Source organism: Balaenoptera borealis (assembly GCF_965194805.1).
Source record: "Balaenoptera borealis genome assembly, chromosome: 4".
Classification (NCBI taxonomy): Eukaryota; Metazoa; Chordata; class Mammalia; order Artiodactyla; family Balaenopteridae; genus Balaenoptera; species Balaenoptera borealis.
In genome coordinates, this window is record NC_138861.1 from 3,654,526 (window position 1) to 3,676,706 (window position 22,181).

General features: G+C 43.9%; 2 protein-coding genes across 21 annotated transcripts in view; one reads left to right on the forward strand and one right to left on the reverse strand.

The window, feature by feature from the left end:
* The window catches only part of SPMIP2 (sperm microtubule inner protein 2), a 163,630-nt gene extending 153,500 nt beyond the window's left edge, over positions 1 to 10,130 (reverse strand). For 4 of the 8 annotated variants that reach the window (XR_014244441.1, XR_014244443.1, XR_014244444.1 and 1 more), the window contains exons 1-2: positions 8,053 to 8,695; positions 6,151 to 6,235 (exon numbers count right to left, since the gene is read on the reverse strand). The gene's annotated coding sequence lies outside the window, so the exon portion shown is untranslated. Of the gene's footprint in view, positions 1 to 6,150; positions 6,236 to 8,052; positions 8,696 to 9,844 lie in introns of those variants that run through there. The other 4 variants (XR_014244445.1, XR_014244446.1, XR_014244442.1 and 1 more) reach the window with 3 other exon arrangements.
* The window catches only part of RAPGEF2 (Rap guanine nucleotide exchange factor 2), a 251,541-nt gene continuing 235,637 nt past the window's right edge, over positions 6,278 to 22,181 (forward strand). For 8 of the 13 annotated variants that reach the window (XM_082391286.1, XM_082391291.1, XM_082391300.1 and 5 more), the window contains exon 1: positions 9,538 to 9,668. In XM_082391286.1, the coding sequence (XP_082247412.1) occupies positions 9,600 to 9,668 (69 nt within the window). In that variant the 5' untranslated portion in view covers positions 9,538 to 9,599. Of the gene's footprint in view, positions 6,467 to 6,906; positions 6,986 to 9,537; positions 9,669 to 19,332; positions 19,391 to 22,181 lie in introns of those variants that run through there. The other 5 variants (XM_082391304.1, XM_082391301.1, XM_082391303.1 and 2 more) reach the window with 4 other exon arrangements.

Consider the following 22,181-nt stretch of genomic DNA (forward strand, 5'->3'; position numbering starts at 1 on the left):
TAATAGGGGCTTCCCTGGTGGTGCAGTGGTTAAGAATCCGTCTGCCAATGCAGGGGACACGGGTTCGAGCCCTGGTCCGGGAAGATCCCACATGCTGCGGAGCGACTAAGCCCGTGTGCCACAACTACAGAGCCTGTGCTCTAGAGCCCGTGAGCCACAACTACTGAAGCCCGTGCACCTAGAGCCCGTGCTCCGCAACAAGAGAAGACACCGCAATGAGAAGCCCGCACACCGCGATGAAGAGTGGCCCCTGCTCGCTGCAACTAGAGAAAGCCCGCACACAGCAACGAAGACCCAACACAGCCAAAAATAAATAAATAAAATAAATAAATTTATATATTAAAAAAACTAATAATAGAGTTACCATATGATACTGCAATCCTACTCCTGGGAATATATCAGGAGAAAACTATAATTCAAAAAGAAACATGTACCCCAATGCTTATAGCAGCACTATTCACAATAGCCAAGACATGGAAGCAACCTAAATGTCCATCAACAGATGAATGCATAAAGAAGACGTGGTACATATATACAATGGGATATTTCTCAGCCACAAAAAGAATGAAATAATGCCATTTGCAGCAAGATGGATGGACCTAGAGATTATCATACTAAGTGAAGTCAGTCAGACAAAGACAAATACCATATGGTATCACTTATATGTGGAACCTAAAATAAGGCACAAATGAACTTATCTATGAAACAGACTCACAGACGTAGAGAACAGACTTGTGGTTGCCAAGAGGGAGGGGCTGGGGGACTTGGAGTTTGGGATTAGCACATGCCAACTATTATATATAGAATGGATAGACAACAAGGTCCTACTGTATAGCACAGGGAACTATATTCAATATCCTGTGAAAAACCATAGTGGAAAAGAATATGAAAAAGAATATGTATATGTATAACTGAATCACTTTGCTGTACAGCAGAAATTAACACATTGTAAATCAACTACACTTCAACAAAATACATTTAAAAAAAACCTACCACTGTGAATTTTAGTCTGTAATTAAACTGGATCTCTGGTTCATTTGATTTGTTTATACATATTGTTTAGATTTAGTCGTTGGAGTGCTAGGTGCAGATTTACACATGTTCATATTTGGAATCAATAATTCTGACACAAAAAATGGGACAATAAAAAAATGGGACAATAACACACGGATTAGTAGATGGCAATCATCCCTTGCTTTTTTGAAATGGACATAAACCTGGCAATAGATTCAATATGTGTAAGAGTCAATTCTGGTTTTTCATTTATTTGATGAAAGCAGAGATGCCATCAGACTTGGGTTTGATGCACCTGACAAGCAGCTCCTATTCTGCCCTGTGGAACACAGAAGGCTTTCTTTCTGGAGACAGCAGCCCTGCCCAGCTCTGCCAGCACTCTTAGCCTTGTGAAAACGCGGACCACCCCCAGCTAGGAACCACTGCCCCAGATAAAACGTTATTTACCTTTGAGGTTCTGGGCTACTTGCTACAAGTAATTAAAGTTTATTTACTAAAATAGACTAAATAAAAGAACTATCTCTAAGTTCAAAATTCTGTATGTAAAGTCAATTAGGCCACAATATTTTTAACCTAAAATCTTTCTTTCCTAGGAATTTGAAGGGCCATGTAAATATTCTTTGACTAAAGCTATTCCTTTAAGGGGAAGGGAGAGATGAGAAAGAGTATTTACTTTTTAAAGTAAAAAAAAAAATTTTTTTTTGGCTGCACCGCACAGCTTGTACGTGGGGTCTCAGTTCCCCGACCGGGGATTGAACCTGGGCCCTCGGCAGTGAGAGCACAGAGTCCTAACCACTGGGCCGCCAGGGAATTCCTGAATATTTACTTTCATAAATCCTGTTTTGAGTCATTGTCATAGTAATCTAGCAAGGAAGATATTTTTAAACTATATTTTACAAAGGTAGAAACTAACGTTCAGAGAGGTTAAGCTCTTTCCTTAAGGTCACAGAGCTCATGTCTGTCAGAAAAGGCTTTCAAATTCAAGGTTGTGTGATAGTAGATTCTAAGGTTTTCCCACTATATCATATATTCCACTCAGCCCTTATAAAGCTGCATTTTATTGACTCCACTGGGAAAAAGATGACATTTTTTTTCCCCCTGCAGCAACGTGATAAAGTTCTGTTAGTCCAATCACTTCTATGCTATCTTCTGTGTCAACAGCCCTGTCTCTGAGGCACCCAACCAGGTCTGGGTGGAGTACTGTGAGTTTGCTCCGGTCTTTACCCTGATTTAATTACCTTTGGATTCCTACAGACAGCTATGATGCCACAGGCTCATTCCTCGTAGGTGAGGTAAGCATGAGACGGAACCAAACTCAGTTTTAAATGTCTTACCAGCACTTATCACTGGTCATACTTACGTGATAAGTAAAATGTTCATATAAGAAGAACACTAAGGATGGCCAGGACCATCGTGATGTGCCTCTCCAGGGCTTGGAAGGTTCTCTTCTGAGCGATATCTCACCTATTATCTTTACTGCTTCTTGTATCAGATCCCAGCCAATGGTCAGAGGTTTTTTTGTTTTTAGTTTTGTCTTGTTTTTTGCCATTTACTGGTGCTTTCCTCTTTCAGGTCTCTAACTTGATATATCTTCATATTGAAGGTTTCCTCCTTCAACCCCCATAAAGGCAATGTGCTCCTGGCCCCCACCCCCTCCCCACCCCGGACTTCCCTCCTTTAAATTTTTGTGTTGCAAAATAATGCACCTTCTGATAGTTAAAACTAACATACAATGCAACAAAATAGCCTCCTTTTCCAAACCGGCCCTTAGTGCATGTTTCCCACGCCCTTGTTTGCCCTTCACTTCCTTTGCCTAATTTAGATTTGCAAGCTCAACGCACAGACTCTCTGTCGTTGTTTATGTACATATGGTGTCTAGCACTAGTCTTGGGTTTAACAAATATTAAATAATCATGACTTCAGAATGATTGTTAGTATTGGTGTTTAAAAAAATCACAGCTGGTCAAGAATACTGCTTTTTTTTTTTTCCCCTCACAGACCTTATCTGATTTTGCAGCTCTTATAGCAGACAGCTGTATTATAGCACACTTGCTTTCCCCTTGAATACCACTTGGAGACCAGAGCTGGTGATAATTGTAGCTGCTTTTCTTCATTGGAACACATTTACAAATTCTGCACTGCGTACCAGTGTGCTTGTGGATGTAATTTCAGTTGTATGTAACCACTTTAACATAACTGGAGAAACCCAGATACAATTTTATACTATGTTCCATTGTGCATGTTTGAAATGGAAGGTTTTTTTTCTCTCTGCATAATTAATTTAAGCATTCATGATATCCAGTATGGGCTTTTAAAATCTATGCATTAAACACTCATTGACTGTGTGGTGGCAATTACATGGTTAGGTTTTGAACTGAAGTCCTTAATTTTACCTATTTTCAGGCTTAAAAAAAACAAACAAAACAAAAAAACCCCCCTGAATCTGCATACTTTACCTAAACCCTTTTAGAGGTCTCCTTAAAATTGGCAGACTGATTTTGCAATACACTTCCACAGGGCGATTCATAAAAATAAATGCCAAACAGTAGGCAACAGTAGAAGGAATTGACAGTGGATCAAAAGTTTAACAACGCATTTCCTTCAAGAAATGTCAGCATCAGCTTTCTCACAATCAGGAAATAAAGAAGGCTGTGCTTTCCCACTGGTCCAATAGTTCAAACGCAAACACATCAGCAGAAGAAAGTGGTTATGTCAGGGTGCGGGATGCAATCGTGTAACCGGATAAAACAGTTTTATTTGTTAGCTCGAATATATATTTCTGATTTATATTTTTATTTAATTTTGTGGCCAAGGCAGAACCAAGGTCATAATATTGATAAATTAGGAAAAAATGGTTTCTTCTTTTAGAATCAAGTCCAAAATATCTACACATCAAGCTGACATCTACATTAGCATCGTTCTTACTCATGTGACAGCATCCTCAGCTCTGAATTTATTAGGATTCCTATAAAATCAAACCTAAGAGTCTGAGTCTAATTGTGTATTGGATACACTTCATCTAACTTGTTTCATGAGCTCTCTGCTATGTACACACTGTCTCTCCCTGGGCTCTGTAACTGTATTCTCCACCAGGGACTCTGGAATGCTATTTGCAGGTAGATACAATATTTCCTACTGGAGTGTGCTCTGTTGAAAGCGATACAGTGTCTAAACTATAGCCTTCCACTCTCCTGAGGTTCAAGTAACTGCAAAACAATGTGAATAAAAATGGTCTGGGAGGCGTGAGATTCATGGGAGGAACACCTTTACTAGAATTCAGCCCCTCTCAGCTCTAAACCTTGCTTTCAGACAGTTGTAACAGCTGGACAAGATGGTAACGAGAGGGATCTCCTGTCTTAGAACAGTGCAGCTTCCTGGATCCTAGCGCCCTGGCCATTCTCCTAGATGAGGTGAGTAAATTAGGCAAATGTCTGGCACACAGAGTCAGGTCCACGAGGCCAGGAAACGAAGCACGCTTGTCTTTTCCACCATTGGTACGCCAAACATAGAGATCAGTACCTAGTACACAGCATGCAATAAATATCAATATTTATTGACTGAACAGCGAACGTTCAAGGTGTTTTTTTGAACAAAATGACTATAGATAGATAGATGTAGATGTATATTACTCTTATGTTGTAGCTGGACCCATAGGAATTTAAGAAAAAAATCTACTCACTTTAAAAGATGACTGTAAACACCTAACCTATATAATATATTTAGAGATGTATTAATATTAGGTTTTACTGTTGGAATCATCAAGGCTTTTTGAAGTTACAAGTCGAATGGTATTAAGGCCAGAACTTGAAATGCATTTCTAGACTTAAAACCCAGTGTTCTGTCTCTCTATCCCCTAATGACTTTCTAGATAATATGATGGTTGTAGAAACAGAACAAAGAAACTCTCATCTTTATACATATTGTTGCCTTTATGAAGCAGCATAATAAATGGCTTACTTTATGGTTATTGGAGCAGTTTGGTTTAGGCTAATTGGCAAACTGGCAGGTCTGTGTCTAATTCTGTCACCCATGGTGTACACAGCATACTGTTGGTGCTCAAATTTTTTTTTTTTTAACATCTTTATTGGAGTATAATTGCTTTACAATGGTGTGTTAGTTTCTGCTTTATAACAAAGTGAATCAGTTATACATATACATATGTTCCCATATCTCTTCCCTCTTCAAATGTTAATAAAAAAATAAAAAATTAAAAAAAAAAATCTACTCACTTTAAAAGATGACTGTAAACACCTAACCTATATAATGTATTTTATTATATAAAATATATTATATAAAATATATAAAACAAAGCAATGCATGCCAAGTATCAGGTGTCCTAGATGCCGAATGGCATTATTAACGTACTTACATAAGTAGATTATAAATAGTGAGAAAATTAACTGAATTATTAATTGAAATTAAATGATAGCTTAGAGGTTGACAGCGAGTTAGTCGTTTTGTTGGTGGATATGACATACTATTAGGCCTCACCTGAGGTCAGTGGGGCAATTCAGTATCACAGCAGAGCACTCAGAAGAAAAAGAGCTGGGTTTGCATCTGTAATTCACAGCTTTCCAGCTGTGCGGCCTAGGTGAGTTGAGTTCCTGCCCACTGCCTAGGCTTTGAGGGGCCCTGCTCCGGCTTCACCCTCCCCATGGGACAAGGAATTCCATGCTTTCTGAACACCTTGGGCCCTGGAACTGACTGCCCTGCCGCTTCCAGGCCTGACTGTCCAAGGCTGGACTAACTCTGGAGGAATCACCAGGGGGTAGCTTTTGTGAGGGGTACGGTGTGCAGGCTAGGGTGTCCTCGCGTGGATAAGCCTTTTTGTAATACGTGATGGAGCAGAGATGGGAAGAAAATGGGCTGTGAGTTTCAGGCCAGAAGCCAGTAGTCACTGCCACACTGTGTTCCAGTTCATTTACAGCTTTAGGAATTTACGATGGGGTCTACATTAGCTGGCCCTGGGCCCTTCCAAACTTCCAGGCAGGCCTGGAACTAGGGCAAGTCACATAACCTATTTTAGTCTTAGTTGCCTCATCTGTAAACAGGATGATAGTAACTGTTCCAGTGACCTCAAAGGGTTGGGATGATGAGGATGATCTTAAAAATAACTACCGTTTGTCGAGCACATACCGTGGTTCAAGCACTTTACACGTCACTGTCACGTTGCATGGATTCTATTGGATCCTCTAAAATCTTCAGGGTATGCCATTTTTATCTGCTTTTAAAAGAAGAGAAAACAGGCTCAGAGAGGTTCAGTTTCTCTCCTAGCCTCCCCTTCCCCATCAGAGGTAATGTATGTATCAGTTTCATACACATACAAGGTAACACTATAGTTATTCATTCATTTACATCACGTTGGGGGATGCAGCAGTGAACAAAAAGGAACAAAAAAATCACTGACGTCAGAAGCTTACATTATGGTGGAGGGAAACAATAAATAAATCAAGTAAGTAAAATCCGTCGTATGTCAGATGGTGGTAAGCAAAGCAAGGAAGAGGGCTAGGGCATGTGGAGATACAGGGAAAGTGACATCTGAATAAAGATATGAAGGAGGGGAGGGAACACCATTCTAGGTTTGGTTTGGTTTTGTTTTCTGGTGGCCTAGGGGAGTGGGTCACTAATTCAGGTGGCAGTGGAACAGCAGAGGGAAAGGCCATGAGACTGTGGCTTGCTTCCTGTGTTCCAGAAGCAACACGGAGGCCAGTGTGGCTGGGAAATGAGCAGGGGGTAGAATAGTAGGAGATGAGGTCAGAGAGATAAAGGGGGCGGGGGTGGGGAGGGAAGGAGAACCAGGTCTATAGGTCATTTAGGCCATGATAAATAAGGACCTTGGCTTTCACCTTAAAAGTGATGGGGAGCTAATGGACTTTTTGTTGTTGTTGTTAGCAGAGGAATGACATGAGCTGGAGTGAAAAGACTCACCCCGACTCCCTCGGTGCTGGAGGCAAGGGCAGAAAGAGGCCAGGTAAGTGGTTACTGCAAAGCTCAGGCAAAAGATGCTGCTGGCGTGGACCAAGGTCATGGCCGTTGAGGTGGTGGGTAGAGGTTAGATTCCAGATATGGTACTCTAAAGCTTGAGCTGACAGGTTTACTGAAACCCGGGGCAGGGGGGCGCGGTATGAGAAAGGAAAGAGTCAAGACGCCAAGGCTCTTCACCTGGGCAAGGGGTGACAGAGGTAGATGCCATTGGCAGGAATGTGGAAGTCTGTGGGCGGGGCATGTCTGGGGCAGGAGATCTGGAGCCTGGTTTGCGCAGGTGAATTCTGAGATGTCTACTGGGCACCAGATGGAGATGTCAGGTATGTTTTTTCACTTCATTGGATCTGACTTTTCTTCTCCTCTCTCTTCACAGAGCTGTAATGGCACTTATTCAAGGTGGTGGTAGTCTAGATCATAAAGAATTGGATGCTGGGTTTCAACTAAGGGGTTCGAGAGAAATATGGGGAAGCAGTTGGAGCACAGGGTAACATCAAGGGTCTAGAGAGATAATTTGTAACTCAGATTGTTTCAGGAGGTTCGGCCAGGACGGTCCCTTCTCTTGGAAGCCACACAATCTGTTTAATGCCACACAGGTGACTTTAGGACCCTGAAATGTTCGTTCATAACCTATTCCAAGTGTTTACAATAAACTAGATGTCGAAAAAGTTATGTTTGAAAATTTGAAAAGTGTTCAACGTGGTAGGTCCTGACAGTAGCAATCCTCCTGTGAGTGCGGCCTCCATGAAGACAGCAAAGCACGAACTTGACGCGGGTGGGGAAGGGGAGCCAGGTGAAAATCAAGCTCTAGGACCAGGACTCCAGAGCTGTTCCCGCTGCTTGGCTGGCCTTACACACCTCCACCTGGCTCGCGGGTGGGCGTGTGAGGGGGGAGGACGCAGCAGGATTGGTGACATATTAAAGGGCTCTGTCCTGGTGCCTCTGCACCAAGTGAGTCCGGGTCGGACCCGGGGTCTGGACGTTTACCCGGCTCGAGCCAAGCCGCATGTGCCAGTGTTTCTGCTTATGTCACAGAACTTGCTGTCCGGGTCTCACCTTTGAATCTGGAGTGTTCGCCCGTCTGGGGGTGGTGTTTGGCCTAGGGTGGAACTGGCACGTTTCCAGCTCCCTCGTCTCGTGGTCACTTAAGTGTCTGACGGGAGGCAGGAGAGGAACGCTGTCCTGCAGCAAGTTAAGGAGAAGCCAAATAAATCCCTAGAGGACTGATCGCCTCTGGAGCGACTCGGAGCCAGCCCCTGGGTTCAAAACGACTGCCCAGGGCGGCCCGAGCTGCGGGCCGGGCTTCTGTTCCGGGTCGACGTGCCGCCCCGGCGGCCGAGGCCTGGCGCCAGGGCCGGTCTGGAGGGGCGACGCGACGCGGCAGGCCCCCCGGGACGCGCGTGGGGTGTGGGCAGGCGGCGCGGCGTGAGCCGCCGGAGGGGAGGCTGCGCCCTCGGCCCGGCCGCCGGGGCGCGCCGCCTCCCCGGGGCCAGGTGGTGCGGGGCCCCCTCCAGCCCGGCCCGGGCGCGGCGGTCGGCGGCGGCCCGGCGCGCGGCTCACCTGGGCCGCCGAAGGTGCCGCTCCGGAGCGAGGGCGCGGCCGGCGGGCGGACGGGCGGCGCGGGGGCGGGACCCGGCGCCGGACGCCCCGCCCCCGCCGACGCGGCGCGCGCCCAGTGGCCGCCGGCCCGTCACTCGCTCTTCACCATGGTTGCAGCACAAAGCGCCCGGCCCCGGAGGCCGCTTCCTCCCTGAGCGCGGCGGGGCGGCGCGGGGGCGCAGGAGGAGGAAGAGGCGGGGAAGAGGAGGGGAGTCGCCGCTTCCCAAACACTCTCCGGGGGGCTGTGCGCGACGCCCGCCGCCAGGAGTCCGGACCCGGTGCCCGCGGCCCCTTCCCTCCGCGTCCGCAGCCCGGGAACAAAGTTGCCGAGAGCCAGCGGGCCGAGCGCGCAGCCGGGGGCGCTCTGGCCTCTCCGCGCGCGCAGATGGGGGGCGGCGGCGGAGCGCACGGCGGCGGCGGGGCGGCCCGAGGGGATGCAGCAGCCGTCGGGGGGCTCGGCCGAGCGCAGTAGACGGAGCCCCGGCGCGGCGGCCGGGACGGCGGCCGAGGCGACCCGGCTTCGCAGCGCCCGGACCTGAGCCCGTCCTCGGACGGCGGCCGCGGCGCCCCCGAGTGCTTCCCGGAGCCCCCGAGAGGAGGGGGCGGCCCTGCGCGCGGAGGAGCGCGAGGCCCGTGCGCCCCAGCCAACCCCTCCCCGCCGCTCGAACTCCCTAAAAATAACTCAGGCCGGCGGGGGCCGGGAGGAGCCGCCGCCGTCCCCGAGAGGAGCCGGGGAGGCGTGTCGAGCCCGGGCCCGTGGGGAGCCTTCCCAGCCGCGCGGCGCGGGGGAGGCGGAGGAAGCGGGAGCTCCCGGCAGCCGGGCGCCGCGGGGACCCTCGGGCCTCGCGCGCCCCCCGCCCCGCCGCCGCCGCGGTTTGGCTGGTTGGCCCGAGGCGGGCGGAGCGCGCAGGGCGGAGGCGGCGGCGGCGGCGGCGGCGGCGGCGCTGGGCCGGGAGGCGGCGGCCGAGGGCGCGGAGCGGCCCCGGCCCGGGCTGCGGGGGGAGATGGCGTCCTACGTGGATAACAGCTTCCGCCAGGCGGTGATGAAGAACCCGGCCGAGAGGACCCCCCAGGTGAGACCCGCGTCGGCTGCGCGCTCCCTGCCCACGCCTTTCGCCCCGCGCGCCCGCGCTTCGCGTTGGGTCCCCAGCTTCCAGGGGCTTCGCGTCTCCGCGTCTCCCCTGGACGTCCTGGCGTCGTTTCCTCCTCCCCTGGATCTTCTCCTTTTCGCCGCCCTCCCCGTACCGACCTGCTCCTGCGATCGCCCCGCGGGGCAGGGAGGTCTCTCCCGAGCGTCCCCTCTTCCCAGCCGCGCGCCGGGCCCGGGAGCCTCTCGGGGCGGGGGCCGGGGGGCAGTCACCTCCCCTCGGCCGGCCCCTCCTGCCCCCACCCCGGCCGCCGGCGCCCTTCCTCCCCGTGCTTGTGGCCCCTCGTACCTTCAGAGTTCTTCGGCGTTTGCAGAGGTGTAGGAGGAAACTTGCAGGGCTCTGCGGAACGCGAACCCGTGGTGGCCTTCTAAAGTAAAACGTTGAGATGTTTGTATGTTTACTATTTTCTTTTCTTTTCTTTTTTTTTTTTGGAAAAGTGATGCCGCTTTTCAAGGAAGAGGTTGCGGTGGGTGGGGGGGGGGGGAAGTTGAATAGCTAGGTTAGTGCTTTTAGTTTCAACTGCAGACAGAACTGCAGAGCAGGCATATTCAGATAGAGCCCCGGGAAGGGCACCCCGCGGTTTCTTTTGGTGTTGCACAACCTTGTCAAAATTAGATAAGTTTGTTAACCTTTATACGTTCGTTTACCTTCAGGCTTATTTTTCTCTGGCTTTAAGTGGAGGAATTGCTGATGGTGGTGGATCTGGTCGTCTCAAGTTGGACTAGAGAGGGGGAAATTTTATAAAAATGTGGTGGTTTGATTTTTTTTGCTTTTCGCTGCTGACTGGGTAATGACGCATGCTCCTAAGCGTTGGGATGGTGATCCTGCTGCCAGCCGTCTTAAGACAAATAAGTCCTCCTGATCCCTGGGCCCATCGGACGTTTAGGATCTAATGATCCTAAGGATTGAAGGAGTTGCTTCGCTTGTTAGGTGTTGGATGGCATCTGTGCAGAGCCAGAGGCTCTCCTCCTCTGCTGTTGATTGTCATTATTTAATGCGGGGAAAAGAGAATAAAACAGATTCTTCCATTGGCTGCCTTTGGACAAGGCCCAGGAATGGCACCTGGTACGGTTTTTGATTTCTCATTTTTTTCTGATGGAGCCGTCACATCTGGGGTTCGTAGGTAGATTGCACTCGTTTACCAGACTGTGGAAGATGGGTGGTAGTTTTGCAAGGCAAATTCATTTCACAGTGTCTCCAGAAAGTTCCTATTCCAAAGGATTACTTTATTGAAAACAAGGCAGGTCGTGCTCTTTGCTCTTGTTGCACTGCTTCTCAGGTGCCTTCTGCATCTCCTGTTGGTTGTAAGTTGTCAGTCACTCAGTCTTCCGCAGCTGAAAATGCACGTTCCCAGTCACAGTGTGATGGAAAAGCCCATTTCGGTGAAATGCTTCAATGCCTTTCAGTTTGAAGTGCCAAGTGAAATCACACATGCTGAGAATATTAGAACCTAGCGAGGCAGGTCAGAAAATGATGTCAGAGGCCTTTAGTGGAAATTAGAGAGCGGGGAAGTGGAATCTCCGGTTGGTTGATTAGAATAGCAATGACTCGAAACCTACTAAAAGGTGGGTGGAGGGGGGTGTGTCCCCCAACAAAACTGGAAGAGACAGAACCTCCACTGTGACCGCGTGCGGACTGTGCCAGAGAAATGAGCTGTTAAACTTCCCTGTTTACGCACGGGTTGTGGAGAACAGAGTGAAAACTGACCAGCACAGAACTTGGCCCGAGTCAGAAGTGGGCCACTTGCTACTGACACCACAACGTGAACGCTTCGCTGACCGTCTGAAAGCAGCACGTTTCCCCCACCAAACCTTCATAGAACAAGTCACCTTAGAGAAGCCTACCAAACATTTTGAACATTCCTAAGTGTCCACCGTATTAACACTGATGCTCCCTTGGTTATTACTAATGCGGACCTACATGTTTATTTGTTATTTTAAAGAGAAAGTAGATGGAAATGTGAATGTTTTCCACCTTCACCTGGCTTGTCAAAAATAATTACTTTTCTGAAAGTTTGAAATTTACTCAGAAGTAAAAAAAAAAAAAAAATGTTTTGGTAGCAGGTGCCTTTTCTGTTGAGTGCTTTGTGAATGCAAGGGCTGGAAGTTTTTCTGCCCTGTCTTTTCTCTTGAGTGCTCGAGGGTTAGAAGTTTGTAATATAAAAGCAGAGTTATTAAATAAACTGGATATGGACAGATGGATATGAATTAGGAAAGTTTTGCTGTCATGCTTCCTTCTGTTTCTGAGGATACATTTGGTGAAGGAGTTTGTACGATTCTTATGGCAGGCAAAAGAAAGGTGCCTTAAAAGAAAAGAGGAAAATATATAAATATGTTTTGTTAAATTCATTTTCTTCCTTTTTTCTTTTTTTTTAACCCTACCAGCCCAGTTTGTCTCCCAGACCCTGTGAAGACGTGGTTTTGTACGAGGTCACTCAGTTGCCTAGAAGTAATCGTGCTGTCACTCGTGTGACCTAAGAAGTTAGCTCGAAGAGAATCTGGGGGTGGGGAGAGCCTCAGTGCAAACACAGGAACTTTGAAGAGTGTTATGGAATTAGGAAGCTTTTCATGCCCACCTGGAAAATGGAAACCCATTTTCCCGTTTATTTAGGCACGTCACTAGAGGGGGAATGGCAAGGAGAAACAAAATCGTCACTCGAATTTTTAGCTAAATCTCACATATTCATATTTAAGGGGCTGTCACTATTTCACCTGATCCTCTGAGAGGACAAGAAAAGCCATCTTTAATCCAGTGTGTGTCCCATATTGTGTGTCTGGAAAGTGGCTAAGTTCTAGTCATCGGGGCACTGTATTCTCAGTAACAAACCTCCTTGAAAATAAGGGGCACTAAATGTTCTATTAATGTTTTTCAGTGCACCTCTGTTGAGAAACAGGACTCTTATTAAGTAACTGCTTTATCAACCTGTTTGGGTTTATGTCTTTAATCACTTACATGGGAAGCTTGGTCACCTAAGCAATTAAGTGAAGTGAAAGATGTAAATAAATTACAAACAGCTTTCCCCCCAAGTCTTTAAACAATAAAATGATTTTTCTAAACCATATTATTAACTTACTGGATTCAGACCCTTTCAGATTGCTTAGGTAGAGTGTTTAAATGCCTGTTTTTAGTTTTTCAGGTGAAACATCTATTGCAGAATATTCTTCTACTTTAAAGATTTAATATGATGTGTTTTTAGCTAGTTGTAAAAGTTACTTTTTAAAATGGTTTGTGTAAAACAGCTCCTGCCTCATCCCTTCCTAGTTAATAATATTACTTTGTTCTTCACTACTGAAATTTTTTTTTTTTTTTGGCTATTACACCTTTTGATTTAGTTGCTAATTCATGAATTTGTCCTTGGAGAGCTCTTAACAGTACGAGACTTAATTCTTTGCAAAAGTCACTCAGTAGAATATGTCTTGAGTCATAATGAGAGGGCTGAAAAAGTGCCTTTAGCCCAGAGAACTTTAAATTATGAGAATCTGCACAAAAGAGTATCTCTGGTGAATATTTAACTTTCAAATCTAGTGGAAGAATTGTGTCTATGACAGATAAATTTTCCATCTCTTTTTTATCATTGTTTTTGAGCAGTCTTATATTTTCATCTGACAACTTACACTTTGATTATATTTTGGCTCATTTTGGGGCTCTAGTAATAAATAATTTGTCCCTTAAGTAGTTTTTGTTCGTAAAACACAACTAAATGGTCTGGGTGCACTTTTGAAAAGCATGTCTCACAAAGTAATGACTGGCCACAAGCATTTAGCTTTCATAACAATGATATTTGAATTTGGAGGTTAAAAAAATACACATTTATTACTGAAAAACCAATTTCAAACTGTATTAGCATGTGGCTCTGAACAAGTGAGGACTTGAATTTATGGTAAAAATTATTCACATTCTTTTGCAATATTGGTGGAAACTTAGTCACCTTCAAATAACCTTTTAAACATTTAGTAATTAACAGTTCCATAATTAGCTTTGCATATCTTGGCTGAGGTTCAAAATGAGTCTCTCCAGCTGCAGTGCTATGTGGTTAACACAGTCCTGCCCAGACCCCCCTGCCCCCCACCGCGGCTTTCACAGACACTCGAAAACAAAAAAACCAAAATTAAAAAAAAACATTAAGAGGACTTCCTGGTTGCCAACTTGTTGCAGTTTTCTTCCTCTCGAAAAAGGATGTAAAATAAAAACAAAACCAGCTATAACCTCCTAGCGCTATCATTTTAGCTTATTTATGAAGACTCACCATGCTGCTTTTTTTTTTAAAATTGAAGTGTAGTTGATTTACAATGTTGTGTTAACTTCTGCTGTACAGCAAAGTGATTCAGTTAAGCATATATATAAATTCTTTTTTAAAAATTCTTTTCCATTATGATTTATCATAGGATGTTGAATACAGTTCCCTGTGCTGTAGAGTAGGACCTTGTTGTTTATCCAATCTCTGTGGTTTGCATCTGCTAACCCCAAATGCCCAATCCATCCCTCCCCTGCCCCGCTCCACCTTGAAACAACAAGTCTGTTCTTTTTTTAAAAAATTTACTGTTGCCCTGAAAAAACTTTATCCAGGTGGATTTTGGGGGGAGTTAAATGAACACAATAAGGTCTGCCTTGGGGGATGTTTGAAATTCAAGTCTTATAAAGTCATATTATGTAAAGTAATAGTGGCATATGCTTCCACCCTAAATGAGCTATTTGAAATAAAGGTACAGTAACCTTTTCAAAACACAGAAAGACTATGCCTTCTTGACTCATTTGAAAACTTTTTTTTTTTTAGCTTTGTTACGTATTTTGTAAGTTTTATATGTAGTGGAAAGGAATTGTAATTACCTCAAAGCACTTTGATCGAGACTAGTGTAGAGTTATGGAAATGTGGACGCTGGTGATAGTTCCTTGATATCTGTATTATATGGGCTGTTCCCTCTCCTCACCCCATTTTTGGTAACAGTTTCCTCATCTGTAAAATGTGGATAATAGCTTCTCGAAGTTGTTTTGTGGATGAAGTGGAAGAACGTACCTTTACTGTTGAGTGCAATGGCTAATAATAGTTCTTGTTGGTATCACATTTTAATGAAATAGTTATTATTTACCAGGCCTTGGGGATTCATTGAGACGTCTGTCCCTCAAGCAGCTCACCAGTCTGTCATGTCACAAGTAGGAAGTGATTCATCAGTGCTGTGACAGCTGTCCTAGGCCAGCACTGCTGAGGTTGGGGACTTCCTAGATGGGTGTGTATTGAGTCTGGGGACTTCCTAGGTGGGTGTGTATTAAGTCTTAGGGGAGTAGAAATTCACCCACCAGTAGACCAGGAGGCTGTGAAGGATTTTCCAGGCGAGCCCAAGGTCATAGAAGCTGCACAGGTGGTTGTGAGGAAATAAGTGTGGACCTTGGTTCGGTGCGCCTGGAGCCAAGGGATTGAGTGGTGGATGGGAAGTGACGGTACATGTCCCGTGGAAGCTTGTGATGTGTGGAGAGTGGGAGGAGACTGGAGTTCTGTTAAGGCAGAGGTCTGACCTCCAGGGTGGAGGTGGTCAAGAGCCCGAGCTACACAGCGGAGATGGCCCCTCTGCTGGCCAGGCCGGCTGCACGTGTGCACGTCCGTATCAGCCGCTCATCGTGTCGTGCCGTGCACACGTTTACGCCAGGGCGGCCTAATCACGGCAGACGGCGGAGGTGGCCATTTCTTAGTTCACAGGAGGAAAGTCCAAGTTGTTGAACATAGTTTTCTGTGTAAATTTATTTATTTATTTATATTCGGCTGTGTTGGGTGTTTGTTGCTGCGCATGCGCTTTCTGTAGTTGCGGCGAGCGGGGGCTGCTCTTCCTTGCGGTGCGCGGGCTTCTCTTGTTTCGGAGCACGGGCTTCAGTAGTTGTGGCACGCGGGCTCAGTAGTTGTGGCTCGCGGGCTCTAGAGCGCAGGCTCAGAAGTTGTGGCTCGCGGGCTCTAGAGCGCAGGCTCAGTAGTTGTGGCGCACGGGCTTAGTTGCTCCGCGGCATGTGGGATCTTCCCGGACCAGGGCTCGAACCCGTGTCCCCTGCATTGGCAGGCGGATTCTCAACCACTGCGCCACCAGGGAAGTCCCCATAATTCTCTTGATTTTCAGGATTTTTTCAACTTACACTATTTTTCCTTAAACTTTGATGTCTCTTCCACGTGCATTCTGGAATCTAATATGAAATAACTAATTTCTCATATCATTATGCCAAGTATATTAGTATTTCTTAATCTGTGATGATAATGGGATTTCCAGGCATTCCATCTTTTGCAAGAGTTGAGGAACATCTGAATTTAAGCTCACAGTTGACTTGTGGTGGCACGAGGTAACGATTGTAGCGAGTCTGTGAGGGCAGTTCCTTATTCCTCTACATCATTTTTTGTTTACATAAATTAATGTTGAAATGAGGAAGGAGAAGCAATTTGTAGTACCTATAATTGGTCTTTTGTAGCTTTGTCAGAGCTGGAATATAAGTAGTAAAAACTTGTTCAGTGGTTATAATGTCAGCCTTCGTGGGGGGAAAGTAAGCTGATTGGCACATTATTAGTAGTATTATTATTTTTTTGCTTTACCTGCCAAGTTTATTGCATAGAGCACACATTTATATGAAAGTGTAACAGTGTTTCAACATGAGAGATTTGTACAGAAAAATATCAGAAACACATCTGTTAGGATGACTGTCTCTGCCTTTTATATAAAAGAGCTAGTGTATAAAAAGTTTTTAAATCTAAGGCACCAAGTTCTATTCTACAACAGAGATACAGTACTCTAAATACTGCAAAGAACTAGGGAATCAGAAAGAATAACTACTTCCTTTTATTAATCAAAGACTGGTGGCTACAAAGGAACACAGGCCTGCTTCAAACTATTTGTGATTCACCAGAAATCTCATTAGCATTAGGACAACTAATTTGAATTCAAGTTTTAGTCAATGGTTTAAGCAGGATTCAATGGATTTCAGGAAACATATATCCTGTGTACACGTGTGTGCGTGTACACACGTGTGGCACGTTATTTTGACTGTTAGAATTTTTATCTTTTCAGGAAAAAACCGCCTCTGGTCTCACTTGCTAACTAACTAGGACTTACTGCACTGTTACAAAGTACGTGTTTCCTGCTGTATTCAGGTGTTTTCTTCTTCAGTCAGTTGGGGTGGTCGGTGGTGGCCGGGTTAGTTTTTGTAGAGCAGAACGTTTTGTCCTTGAGTTTTAGAGTCTCTTGGTACCACCATTTTTGTGCTTTCACCTCCATTAGGCAGTAAAAAGTGTTTTGGAGGGGTTGGTGTGGCTTGAAAAAGGACCTTGTCTTGTTGTTGGAACTAAAACCCTCTTCCCTCTTCTCATTGCTTGCCTCCTACACATTGAACATGATCTAGAACTTCTCAAATATTTAATATGAGCTAAATGAATTGAAATCAGATTTTACATGTTGACCCTGTGAACTGCTGGTAGTTCAGTTGACAAACCAACAGTTACTGGCTCTTGGCAATTTTGTGTTCTTCTCTAGCTGGTGGTATTTGTCCCTCCCAACATAAAAGCTAATCGGAAAAGAAGAGACCCTGAAGAAGAGTTAGCTGCTGGCGGGTTATTCTAGGGAGGCCTGGTAGGAACTTTCCTAGAAGCCAGCTAGCAATCAGTGGATCTGAAGGGTTGGGGCACGATGGTGATTATCTTATCTCTCCTGAGTATTCACGCTAGAGTTGAAACGCATTATCTTTTTTAAAAAACTTTTTTTAGTTTGAGATAATTGTAGATTCACACGCAATTGTAAGAAATAATGCAGAGATCCTGTGAACCTTTTACCCAGTTTTTTCCATTACAAATATCTTGCAAAACTGTAGCATAATATCACAATGAGGATGTTGACATTGATAAAGTCTAGATGCAGAAGAATTCCATCACCACAAGAATACCTCTTGTTGCCTTTTTATAGACACAATTACTTCCCAACTCTACCTCTGGGGAGGACTAATCTCTTCTCCATTGCTACAGTTTTGTTATTTCAAGAATGTTATGTAAATGGAATTGTACACTATTTGATCTTTTGGATTGGCTTTTTTCACTCGGCATAATTATGGCTTCTTACCTTTTGGCTAAAATGAATGTAGCTACTATTGTCTCTGAGCAGTTTGGGCTGTGTTCTTGAAATACCAAAATTATTCGGGGATGGGGGTGGCCCAAGGTTAGGTGGATTTAAACAGTGACAATGATGAGAAAATTCGATAATAATATGTGTAAAATAAAGACCGAAGAGCATTAGGTCTTGGATGAGCAAGAGTTGTAAGAGTATATAGCACATTGGGGATATTTCAATATATATAGTTTTCTTCCATAAATTTTGTTGTTGTTGTTCATGATGTAAGTGGTAAAGGTAGTCTTACCATCGATCATCTCTCATTCAAAGAAATTACCTGATCTTCCCCAACTGAAGTGGCGTTTTACAATTCAGAAGGAAGTCTAGTGAATGTATATACAAAGGAATCCCAGTGGGACAATTTGAACAAAAAGATAAAGAAGGATTATAGTGTCTAGGGGAAAAAATATCCATGAGCTCATGCCAATATAAGTAAATTATCCAATAAATAAGTAGGGGAGAAGAGACAGCTCTTTGTTATGGTAGAATGCCAATAAAAAATGTAGAAGGTATGATGGAAATGGAAAATCACCAGTAGGCAAACCTCACAGTGATAATTGTTGCAAACAAGAATCAGTAGGTGCCAGAATTAGTGGGTGAGAGTATGATGAGAAATGTATATATCAGATATCAGAATATTTGCATAGTCTCAAAATGTCTCCCCCACCAGATTAAGTAATTAATTACAAAGGGGGGAATCAGTACTTTTAAAGTGAAGAAAACTAGCAGACACCAAATTAACTAGATGATCAAAGTTATGTCACAAGACATATCAACATCGTGATGCACTGAGAAGGGCACATCTCAGGTGGTATTCTCACTAAAAAACCCTTCAACTTAAGTGTCAGAAAACACTAGACAAACTTAATTTTAGGACACTCTACAAAATGGCTAGTAGTCAGAAGTGCTCACCTTATGAAAGGATGAAGTGCTGAAAGAGTCACAGATTGGAGGAGACTAAGGAAGCATGATAACCAAATGAGCTGTGAGATTCTGGATTAGGTCCTGGACCAGAAAATAAACGTTGGGACAGCTGGTGAATTTGAATAAATAGTTTTACTGCGGTTATTTTGGATGATGAATTGTGGCAGGCTGGATGAAGAGTCTGTGGGATCTCTGAACTACTTTTTTTTTTTTTAATAACTTCTTTTAGTCTAAAGTTATTTCAAAATTAAAAGTAAAAAAAAAAAAAAAAACCCAGCTTTTGGAATTTTACTGTGACTCTGACAAGGGGCCACCAAATTAAGATATTTTTGAAAATAATCTTTTTCCTGATTTAATCTTAATGAAGAGCTCATTACATTTCAGCTAAATATTTTGCATACATTGGACCATTAGTGACATGGCTGAAGCAATATATTAGAGGAAACTTACGTACACACACACAAGCTTATAAATAAATGGACAAGAAGAGCTAAAATAATAACATTTAACTCACCTTTATTCCTACCTGAATCTTGTAGATATTCACATAAAAATGCAGTGTATTTTACCAGGTGTGACGGTTTCATGATCCTGAATGTAAGTAAAATTGGAATATTTGGTATAAGAAAAAAATGTGTAGGAGATAAAATGAAGCACAGTAGAAAAGAAATTGTGGTAGTAGTTTAAGGAAGTCAGTCTCGGTGCGATCAAGTTCGTAGGGTCTCCTTTTCCTTTCCTGTGAACTTAACAAGTCGTTCAATTGTTACTTTTGGTAGGAGTGAGGGGGTGGAAGGGACTGAAGGGGATGGCAGGGTGTGTTGAAGGAGGCTGGTCGGAGGCATTATTACAGCTGCAGATGGGGAGACCTAAGCTGTGTGTGCAGCATTTCATTAAAAGCAGTTCAAGGGACTTCCCTGGCGGTCCAGTGGTTAAGACTCTGATTGGGACCCAGGTTCAGTCCCTGGTTAGGGAACTGGATCCCACATGCATGCTGCAACTGAGAGTTTGCATGCCACAACTAAGGAGCCTGCCTGCCGCAGCTAAGACCCGGTGCAACCAAATAAATAAATAATTAATTAATAAATATTTTAAAAAAAAGCAGTTCAATATAGAAACATCTCTACAAACCTTTTTTCCATATATATATATATATATAAAAACGGAGAAGTGAACTGCAAAGGCATTTACATATATATATATATATATATATATATATATATATGTAAATGCCTTTGCATTTCAATTATAAAGCCCACTCCCTGCCCTACTCCTCCCATAGCCACCTACCGTTCTTTTTTTGTGTGTGGTAAATTCTGAAGAATGCATGCTGTTTCTACATAGTGTGTATTTTTTTCCCCTGTAACTGAAATTGGTACTGGAAGATTGGATTAAAAAATATGGGCCCTAACATTTGAGATAACAACAAATAAAATGTAAGCTGGGAGGTATTTACTATTTTCAATTATAAAGATAAAAACCATTTGTTTTCTATATTTTAATGTATTTTTTTTTCTGTTTGATGTTTTCAGTAATAAATTACATTTGCGTGCACAAGTGGAAAAGAAGAGAGCTGGCCAGGCTTTGAAGTAACTAAAATCTTATAAAATAAAAAAAGTGAAAATGTGTAGGTGTCAATTAACACTTTAACATCTGTCCAGTTGTTCTGTATATAAGTAACTATTTGAAGTCTTCAAGACAATACATTTCTGATTTCTTCCGTAAGCTGCATTATGCAGTCTTGCAAACTCCATTTTCTTTTAAGCACACTCAAATGTTTTAGAAAATTCTTGGTCAAATTGTTGGAAATATTTGGCTAAGTTACATTATTTAGTTATGGTATTAAGAAACTGCTTGATCAAATTTATGCGTTTGCAAACAACTAGAGATGAGTTTTGAAAACTCATGAGTTAAAGAAATTGAAATACAGTAGCATGAAATGCCAAGAATTGAGGTGAAGAAGAATTTGACTGCATTTCAGTTTTTTCTAGTCTTCATTCGTGTCGGCTCCCCTTACTTTTGTAAGAGCTGGAATAAACCAAGGGGCGAGCTAGCTTTAGGGGCAGATGTTATCACGCGCTGCCCTGCGCCTTCAATTTGGGAAAACACAAGACTTCTTTTAGAGGCAAGCAGTGTATGCAGAGACCCACAGTTCTGTTTTTTTTTTTTTTTTTATTTAATTTATTTTGGTTGCGTTGGATCTTCGTTGCTGCACACGGGCTTTCTCTAGTTGCGGCGAGCGGGGGCTACTCTTCGTTGCGGTGCGCGGGCTTCTCACTGCGGTGGCTTCTCTTGTTGCGGAGCACGGGCTCTAGGCGCACAGGCTTCAGTAGTTGTGGCGCACGGGCTCAGTAGTTGTGGTTTGCGGGCTCTAGAGCGCAGGCTCAGTAGTTGTGGCTCACGGGCTTAGCTGCTCTGCAGCATGTGGGATCTTCCCGGACCAGGGCTCGAACCCGTGTCCCCTGCATTGGCAGGCGGATTCTTAACAACTGCACCACCAGAGAAGTCCCGACCCACAAGTTCTTTATCCCCAAATATTAATCTACAAACCTAACGTCATCTGAGACGTAAGTTGGAATGGGTGAGAATTCCTATCTTGATTTCGTTTTCTCTGGTGTGGTTTAAATCTCCATCAGTTAGAGGAAGCTCTGTGTCTTTGGGGGGGGGGAGGGGCAGCATGGTAAAATCATTTCACTTTAAAAGTCCTTGTTCCCACTTGATATATTATGGGATGGCTGTTTTCCTCTGTAGTTACACATTTGTATCTTTAAGTCTGAGTTTACTTAGTGTATTTCCTTTATCTAACCTGGTGGTTATGACCCTGGACTTTGGTGTCCAGACCACAGACTGCTTTGTGCTCCTGGGCAGGTTACTTAACTTTAGTGGGTCTCAGGCTTTTGGATTTCAGGGACTTTTAAAAATCATAAAACTCTGGGGTCCTGATACTGATTTGTCACTTATTTATTTTGCCAAGTCAGCATGTTAAAATGAATGTAATGTAATGTAAATGTAAAATGGATGTAAACTCTCCACTATTCTCATTTCATAAAAGAAAGGACATTTTAATATCATAAAAATAGGTCACAATCTCAGAATAAATAAATTTAGCTCTGTTTCATCATATTGTTGTGTTTTTGTCAAGGATTCTTAAAATTTTACCGTGGGTGACTATGCTAGTATTACCAACCTCACATGGTTGTAAAGGTTAAATACGTTCTTGTACATTTAAGTTCTTTAACAGTCTCTGGCTGGAGTGTTTAATATTTGTTATTAAATGATTATTTTTCAGTAGTTGGTATTCGTTTATCCCTTAGGTAATATTTCATCATTCGTATATCTTATGATGAATTCACCAAAGTGGTTTATAATATAAGTATTTGATGGACTTGAT